This window comes from Dipteris shenzhenensis, chromosome 30 (genome assembly GCF_047967505.1).
Source record: "Dipteris shenzhenensis isolate YYH24624 ecotype China chromosome 30, Dip_SZ_1.0, whole genome shotgun sequence".
NCBI lineage: Eukaryota > Viridiplantae > Streptophyta > Polypodiopsida > Gleicheniales > Dipteridaceae > Dipteris > Dipteris shenzhenensis.
The window spans coordinates 2,666,627-2,675,846 of NC_141625.1; the positions used below are offsets into that span (position 1 = coordinate 2,666,627).

The 9,220-nt window shown below is 46.5% G+C and overlaps 1 protein-coding gene across 3 annotated transcripts in view; it reads right to left on the reverse strand.

Annotated features, from left to right (window-relative positions):
- The window catches only part of LOC147881602 (nuclear pore complex Nup85-like protein), an 86,341-nt gene extending 77,804 nt beyond the window's left edge, over window positions 1-8,537 (reverse strand). For all 3 annotated transcript variants that reach the window (XR_015543954.1, XM_087401693.1, XM_087401692.1), the window contains exons 1-8: window positions 8,047-8,537; window positions 7,293-7,395; window positions 7,043-7,153; window positions 6,869-6,952; window positions 6,597-6,668; window positions 6,409-6,465; window positions 6,203-6,322; window positions 5,917-6,117 (exon numbers count right to left, since the gene is read on the reverse strand). Coding sequence is in view for 2 of the 3 variants with exons in the window: in XM_087401693.1 (XP_087257819.1) it covers window positions 5,917-6,117; window positions 6,203-6,322; window positions 6,409-6,465; window positions 6,597-6,668; window positions 6,869-6,952; window positions 7,043-7,153; window positions 7,293-7,395; window positions 8,047-8,423 (1,125 nt within the window). In the remaining variant the exon portion in view is untranslated. The remainder of the gene's footprint in view (window positions 1-5,916; window positions 6,118-6,202; window positions 6,323-6,408; window positions 6,466-6,596; window positions 6,669-6,868; window positions 6,953-7,042; window positions 7,154-7,292; window positions 7,396-8,046) is intronic.
- Window positions 8,538-9,220: the final 683 nt, after the last annotated feature.

The following is a 9,220-nucleotide window of genomic DNA, read 5'->3' on the forward strand; positions in this document are numbered from 1 at the left end:
GCTTATGTACGGGTTTCAACCTAAGTCACCACTTATGGTTGGGTTAAAAGGGATTCAAAATGATGCTACAAAGAACTTCTTGCAAGACATGCAGGAAATGTTGCAGTTTGCCAAGGAGTCTATTAGAAGTGCCCAAGATCGGGACAGATTTTATGCTAATAGACATCATTCACCTAGAGAGTTCTCTGAAGGAACGATAGCTCAGGTAGCCTGGGGAGGCTTAGAGCTAGGCAGGCTTGATTCTCGGGTTGAGTGGCAAGGGTACGAACCAGTTAGAGGTCTTCGCTATTTTTGGCGCTTGGGGCCCAAGTCTATAAAAGGGGCCCAGGGGTTCAATTCTCAAGAGAGCCGATGGGAGCAAGTTTCGTTCCTAGGTGCTAGGTCTGATCCTGGATTGAGTCACGGACGCGCGCCTGCATCATAGCGTAGCCCAAGGCCCAGTAGCAGATCCCAGGCTTCATAGTGCCACCTGGTGGTATGGGACACCAGGCTGGTTTGGATCTGGTTGGGAGTTCGTGCCAGTAGCTCAGCTCGTGGCTCGGAGGGGACATCTCCTGATTCGGGATCATATCCCGTAGATGTCATGGTTGGGTGGTGAGCGGCCTGCTCAATTTCTCACGTTGTGTGTGTGTTCTTCTGTTTGCTTGCAGATCAGAGGTTTCAGGAGTGCTGGGACGTGTCAAGTAAGGGGAAAAAAACTTTTTCCTATACATGCACCGTACAATACAGAACGTGCCATGCTGTACCATACACTACATATGATTGTGATGTGTCTTAATCTATTGAAGACAAGGAATACTGCTCATGGTGCTTTGACAACATGGCTTATGACAATCAATTGTATCACTATTACCAAAGAATCTCGTATTTCGTACTCGCAAGAAACACAATGAAAACTGTCCTCGTTCCATTGAGGATCACGATGAGAATGGTTTCATTGACCTTATCTAATGTCCATCTATAGACAATATCGAAGGTATTTTTAAAATCCCAAGACCTTCACACGGACCCATTTATGAAATCTCAAACCAAGCTTCAAGATGAGCGATCTCACACGATTATTGAGGGTTAGTAAAATTACATTTTTATTAGTATCCCTCCTAAACCTTTTTCCATAGGTTGCCTATATTCCCATGGGATAAAGATTTTCAACAATGGTACTTCACATACACTAGGTAGTCTCATGATTTTCCATCTGTATTAGATCCATACCGTTGAAGAATACAGTTACATTAGTATGGTAATGCAGGTTAATAAACTAGCCTTTTACATTCTAGGTTTCGGACTAAGGTTATGGTTGGGCTAGGACCAAGGTTAGGAGTAGGCTTAGGCTTAGACTAGAGGTTTTGGCTCAAGCCGAGGCTTGGGCACTTGGGTTTCAAATTACATTAGGGCTCCCTGCCCCAAACAACGGACCAGCAGGGGGGCACATGGCCGACCCCCTGCCCTATGCAACCGACCAGCAGGGAGGCCTATGGCCGACCCCCTGCCCTATATACAGGGCTGGGTATAAGCTCTAATGCATCTCTAGAGGATGTAACCCCCTCTGCCCTGGGACCCGCCACAAGAAAGGCTGCTAAGTGGCCGACCAGCAGGTCGGACCACCTCAGCAAAGCACGCCTCTGCTGGGGCCTGCCAAACCGACCTGGCAGTCGGATATGCTGCCCCACAGGACTGCCTACAAGGCCACCTCTCCTGGCGTAACAAGGGCGCCTCCACAGCCAACCACCGTGGCATACATACAGGTCGTACTAAGCTGGATCTGAGCCACCCTGCTCTGCTCCTACTCTATCCTCACGGAGGGCGAGCACACCCACAACAAGGCCCCCTCTCACTAAGGTGACATCAGGAGATGATGACCTCCAGCACACGATGGAGTCCGTGTTGCAATCATATGATTTGGCAGACTTCAGAGTGGTGGGAGTTGACAAGCCTGATCCCCTTGTGTCCAACCTAGGGATCCTGCAGCACAAGGAGGCCGAGACCATGTCTCAGCTGTGGGACCTTGTCAATGCGAGGGTAAGGTCATTTATTTTTTTAAACTATGTACTCCTCATGTGATTAATCAGGTGAAGCATATGACGGTGGCCAAAAGTAACTGGGAGCATTTGGCGTCCCTGGATAACATAACCTCTCCCATGAAGAGTGTCTCTTTGGAGGTCCAGATGAGCTTGTAGGATCCCACGGAGTCTTCATTGATGCGGGAGCACATCAACAAGTTACAAGCACTTCGGCAAGAGATTCTCCAAGCGGGGAAGCAGATATCATTCGAGGACATGGCCATAACATTGCTGTCCCACCTGTCTTTCTCAGTACTCTCCGTTCTATTCGTCCCTTGATAACCATTGGAAGGATGAATGCGTTGACCTGAAAGGAAGCCGATGGTGCTGGACCAAGAGGAGAGATTTTTGAATCGTTCTTATGACACACTCAGAGGCTTTATCAGCTGAGCAAAAGGGAGGGAAGAAGATGACAGCTGAGAAAGGGAAGCTTTAAAAGCTTCACTACTTAACCATTGTGGCCCGAAAGGTCACTATTGGCGGCAGTTTCCTCAAAGGATTAGTGAGGGGACTAGTGAGCAAAAGGAAGGTTCTGCGGCCGTCATGTCAATTGTTCCAGCCTTCTAGTAGCAAGAGGCAAGATGCGCTGCCAGCAGGCTCTCTCGTTCCAGATGGAGGATTGCTTGCTTATTTGTGGCAGTGGGACCTGCTGGACAGGTGCAATGGTGAAGGAGTCTTTGTTTGAGGCAAGCTTTCAGGCAACACCTCGAGCCAAGGGGAGTTGTTCTTGTTGACTCAGGTGGTAGTATGTTACTGATTTGTATTTGTTTAGATATCATGACCTAGCAGATCCAGAGGGAGTTTCCTTGTATTCTGTTGCAGTTATTGTTTAATGTTGCAGATCCGGATGGGTCAGATAACTGCCAGTGCAGGAATCCAGACACCGCATATTGATCCTAAGGAGCAGCCGGATGCCCATAGTTTATGGAGCACAGAGCTTCATCGATTTGAGGGCAATGTACCAGTTTGGACCTGAAAGGGAGCTTCAGAGGAGACTGAGATACGGGTGCCCATACAGGGAAGTAGACCTTGCCCCGATAGCATTATAAGTTGGATTGTTGTACCAGTACAGTACCAGACCAGAGGAGTATTCCTAGTACATGTGACCTGGCAGCAGCAGTACCAAGGTTTCCAATGATCGTGCTGAGACGGTTTGCACCAAGAGGAGGCTTCTTCAACAATACCTATGGTGGTTTCAACGATGGAGCATCACACGACAGAATCCACCAATTGTCCAGCGCCAGACCTAGCTCCCTAGAGATCATGTTCCATCCAAGAGCTAGGAGGGAGTGTTGGAGGTTAGCATCTCCCCATGTATCATGGTTAGGTTAGGACATGAGTGAGGGCCTTGGTGTGGGTGTGCCGGCCCCTGTGAGGGTAGTGTAGACTAGGGCATAGGGTACATATGCTTGTGTGGTGGTCCCACTTGGGGAATGCGTGGCTATTTGGGGTCTTTGCAGCCTATATGCTATTGTGTGGCAACCCATGTGGAGGCACACTGTGCTCGCCAATGTGGGCGGCATGTGTGGCCACCCTTGGATCTGCGGACCCGCCCCTTGGAGGCCTTTTATAGGCAGAGGTGGGCCCACCTGCTGGTCGGCCACCTAGCCTAGTTTGGTCGGCCTATTAGGGAGGGAAGTCAGCCACCTGTGGCTGCATGGGAGCCCTCTTTAAGGCAAGAGGGGGTCGGCCCCTTAGAGCAGCTCAGTTGGCCCTAGTGGCAAGGGTTCAGCCCCTCAAAGGGCTGCGTGGCAACCCCTTTTTTGCAATTAGGGGGTCAGCCCTAGGAGCAAGTGGGTTGGCCCACCTAGGCCTATTGGTGGACCTATTTGACCAGCCGACTAGGGGAGGGTAGAGTGCCTATATACAGGCCCCTCCCTCACTTGTTCAATATCTCTTTTGGCAGAGGTTTTCCCAAGCAATTCAAGGGTTTTGCCTGAGATCCCTTGTAGACTCTCGTCTTTGTCTTTCCTCTCACTTCAGTGTGTGTGTTGTTAACTCTCTCTCTCCCTCCATTTCTATTCAATTCCGTTGCACTTCTCACACCCTCAAGGTTCAATTCTTGCAGCAATCCCTTTGGCTCTTTCCGCCGTAGCTGCTAGAGGGTGGGGACTAGGGGCCTTCTTCAGCCAGAGACAGTAGAGGACCTAGAGCAAGAAGGGGCTATGGAGGTGCAAATGATCAAGGTAGTGGGACGCTCGGGCAACGACTGGACTATTGGCCCAACTCCTTTACCTCAAGGGTGGACAAGGACAACATGGCGCCTATGGCTATGGGAGGGCCCTCCTCTCGCGGAGGTTCGGTGAGATCCAAGGCACTGGTTCTGGCCAACACGTAGGGCATTCGAGAGGATAGAGGATGTACCTTCTTCTCTTACACCACTAGCATTGGCCAACGCCTTCAGTTGGAGGCAATTGGCTAGACCCCTTCGAGGGAGAGACACTGGGTAGAGCAATATGTTCCCCATGAAGTCATCTCATGTTTTTGGTCTCGCCTATGGTCCAATTTCAGGAATGGCTGGAGCACATGCATGTGGACGGCAGATGCCACTGCTGTGCAGATAGAGATCTAGAGACGGCTGCCCAGCAGTGCAAAGGATTTGGATCTCAAGATAGTTACCAGTAGGCAAAAGACGCCGCGGAATTTCACATGAGGGATGGTCGCATGGCTGACGACCGAGGGCCACGCCTTCTCTATCGATCTCTCTTCCCCAACTTACAAGATTCACGGATGGCAAGCTCTCAAGATAGAGGCATACGATGCAGCTTCCCCCCTCTCAAAGACGGCGAAGTTTGGGAGACGGTAGCTAGTATCACTACCTAGAACATTTGGGTGGCTCATTGTAGCTTGGTGATGGGAGGTCAGTAGGTCTCTCTGTCAACCACTCTCGTTGCCCTTTGGCAAGACATTATTTATACACTCCGTGCCATCTGGGAGCGTGGGACTCTGAGATCAAGAGCAACCACCAAAAGACATGAGCTTTTTTGCAAGGCTTGCCCTGCAAGCATTTTTTACACTCTTAGTGGGCGAGGCATTCGCTAGATGTATAGACCCCCACCTTGGCTCTTAGCCCCTATTTTGGAGATTCCATAGGCACAGAGCCGAGTTCTTGGGGAACAGGCAAGTTTCTTTCTGATAGTCATTTTTTTTTTGTACTAACCACTCTTAGCTCCCTTCAGAAGCTGATCTGTGAGGTGTTTTTCAAGCATTAATAGAAGTTTCTTTTCTCTAGGGAAAAAATAAATGGATGCTCAAGTGTGTGTGGCGTGTGAATTTGTACGTGTGACAGCATATGTTTATAATATGGTCTATTCCCACTATTGCACGTTGATGATGTTGGTGGGGATGTCATAGTAGCTAGTCCCTACTATGCTGATGGATTTCAACTTTAAGAGTGACTATCATGAGGTTGAAACTGCACACTGTATTGTGTTTCAACTTCAACTTTCAATGAATCCACCACTCCATCAAGCCCACAAACAAAGCTTTAGCTCAAGTATGGAGCATTGATACTTCAAACAGAGCTCCAAAATGGGTGCTCAATTGCTTAGGATTCACGATCGTCAGTATTCTTGTTTTCAAGCACACTGTTCAAGAAAGCGGCCTTTCAAACTCAGTCCTCTAGATTGAGCAAGAAAGCAAAGGATTACTTTGGATTCTCATTGTGCAGAGTAATTAAACTTAACAGATTAAAGGGTTGCTCCCTTCTTGCCAAAAAAAAAAACCCTTCGTGTACTTTCATTTCTTTATCATCAATTATGTATTTATGTCTCCAAGATCACTTCGTTACATGTCCAACAATTTTCCATGCACCACTAGCAAAGGACACAAAGACACCAGAAGGAAAACCCTTTACCATTGAAAATGGCCTGATGAAGAGAAATTGTGACACTAAGAGCTCCACCCAATGAGTCGTGGCCACAACAAGGGTATCAATGTCACCAAGTAGCAGCTGTAACAGACTTTTCAATCCAAGGATAGTACCTTGGTGTGTACATTCAGACCAATAAGCGCTCCCATTAAGCTTTGCAATTTGGTTGCGCCATCTCTCCCAAGCCTTAAACAGTTTCATAGTAAGCAAACTGAGAGGCAAATTCAAACTCAATACGACAGCAAAAACTGATCAATTTAGCAGCATTTACCTTGGAAAATTCTGGCTTGAATGAGTACGATTTCCCCAAGTTATCAGTTGTAGAATTCGAGCGCATCCTCGGCATCTCAGATATTAGGACTGCAACAGCTTCAACAACCCCATTCTCTGTCTGCCATAGACAATATGAGTATTTCTCATACCATGGATATACTTTTCATATACGTCATAAAAGCACGTCTGATCTGGTTAAGATACCTTTCTAGCATCTATCTGATCATGTTGATATGATCCATGCATTCGCAGAAACTTGACCTGAACCACAGCTTCACAGTTGTCAGCATTTGCATCAACAGATTTTGACTAGATATAAAAGAGCGATTGCATCAACAGATTTTGACTAGATATAAAAGAGCAACTGCAATTCCAGCTGGAAGAATATGTACCACTACATCAAGCCACCCAACTGCGAGGGCTGACGCAATGCAATCCCAGTATTCTCTATCATTTTCTGGAAACTGATTGATAACAGCATCAAGAGCTATTTAGATTCATAAAGTAGCTTTGTAGGAAAAGAAGTGTCCTTGAAACTTGTCAGCTCTTTCTGTAAGGGTTAAGCAAGCAAAAGAATGACAAGTTCTTGGGAGAGACCAAGCTCAACAGTGTAGAGAGTTATGATGAGCTGACATTTTCTTTAAATGATACACAACACCCTTACCCGCAAGTTCGACAGTTTAGGCTGAAAGGATACAAGTTTGGAATATATTGTCGATTCAGTCCCTGAAATCACCCTGTCATAGGTCTGCCAGAATTGCATATATGACTTAGATAGTAGGCAGGGAAAGACTCAACACTTCAATCGTAAAGTTGGAAAAAATAATTAATTCCTCACCTGCAGCCAATCAATAAGCTGCTCTGGAAGCCAGGATAAGGCATGTTTATCCACATAGATGATTCCAAGCAAGTCCCAAACAGCCTTCAACACGGTGGGTCCCTCTGTTTCCTGATAACAAGGTGGGTTGGCCATCAAGCAACACATATGTGTCCACCCTCAACTGAAAATCCACTTATTCTAAACCTTGTTAATCCAATGTTAAAACACAGATACATTATGCGGAGAAACAAAGGCACGTTGACCTTGCCTTTGTCACTTTACATTCATGCTTCACTGCTGCTCCGGAGTAATTTTTACATGATCCAAGAACTGCACTTATACAATGGCTGTAATCAAGCACAGTTTCCCACCTGCAATATGGATCAATGAATGAGCTTAAGTTTTCCATATTAGATCTGATTTAAACATGAAGGAAATTTTACACGGGTACCAAAATTCAAAAAAAAACAGCAAAGATGACTTTTGCTAGATGGAAACTATAGAAGTTTTTTAAACGGGCAACAAAATAACCCAACAAAAAAACAAACAAAACAACCAGTATTCCAACTTTGGAAAAAGATCATCTGAAGGATGACACTGTCGGAATAATAGGGTCAGCTCCCCACTTGTGAGCCCCAGTGGCAGAGGATGAGTTACAGTATAGGACACAGAGGCTAGAAGATACCATTTGCACAAAAGAATTGTTTTGAGGCAATAAATGGGGCTGGATTTTCAGCTCAATCTCAAAGCATGCAGCTGCAGAGATTGGACGCTAGGATGGCTGCCCATTTCACTTGATCAATGAACTCATAAAAAGTTCTAAATTCGATGCCAGGAAATTGTATTTAACAGCTATCCTTACAGAGGCAAGGTTGGACGTACATGTAGAGCTTGGATATAGACTCTGGAGGCCACGTGAACATCAACGATACCTAACAACATTTTTTAAGAATTCTCAAATACAACTATATTAACGGCTTGAACGACGAAATAATTCGATTGATTGTGAACTAGCACAGTACCAGTCCGAAGGCAAGCGTCCGCTGACTTCTGCAGTCTGAAGCAACATTTGTTTGCGATTCTGTAGCAAAGCGTAAGCTGGAAGAGACTCGTATGCTAATCTCCTCTGCACTGAGGCTTTCCCAGCAATGAAGTCGGTGTCACTGCCCCCAAGTCTAACTTCCACCACCTTACCGCCCCCGCTGCCATCTCTCACAACTGCTGAAACCTCAGGGGGTGCATTTGCAGGAATGGGAGGCAGATATGAGAGACGGAGTTTGTTTCCGCGGCCCCAGGAGATAGAAATTTTGGAGGTAGGATCGAGTCGATGTTGCAAAGAAAGGCGTTGAGTGTGGTTGCCCTCCGAGGCAACGTCGCTGCGATCAGGGAACCCCGGCATACTTGCAGGCGGAGATTTTACTACCTGGAACTTTTCATGGAGCTTTGAGAAGAAGAAGAAGAAGATGCATTTTTTTTGAGAGTGTCCTCCTTTCTACAAGTTGCCATGTTCAGTTCAAAGGTGCCGCCAAAATGGATTTTGGCCCTCCCAAAATCCACCAGGAAGAAATGCATAACTTCAAGGGTTGGACCTCACCTATGTTCACACCTCCGAACTACCCGGGTTGCTGTCATAGTAGCCCAATAGGAGGGACGTGCCCGACCACCATTGACACAAAAGATTTGTGTCTTGAGTCCTACTTGGCCCAATAGGAGGGACGGGCCCGAACACTGGCACAAAAGATTTGTGTCTAACTCTAGCCCATGAAGGTTGACTCCAGCCCATGAAAGCCGCCCACTCCATGGCCATATCTACATGATTGGCCCATCCCATCTCCTCCACCCGCTACACCAATCACAAGTTGGTGACATAAATTAGCAACTTGATGACCGCAAACCACCACACCTAGCAACCATCCCCAATTCTATTTCCTCCTCCATGGGCAAGCAAGTGGTGTGAACCCAACCTAATAATACTATGTGGTGACATCACTTAGGCCTTGAAGAAATAAATATATATAAAATTTTGAGAAGGAAATAATGGGTTTAAAGTAGGGAAGATAAGTCCATGTTTTAATGTAAGGACTATGCATGATTGGAGAAGTTGAAGTCATGCACAAATGTAAGTGATGGAGTGTTCTATCTAGTATGCATAAGCACAGTTTGTTCTTTTGGAATAATTCCAAATGTGATCAAGTT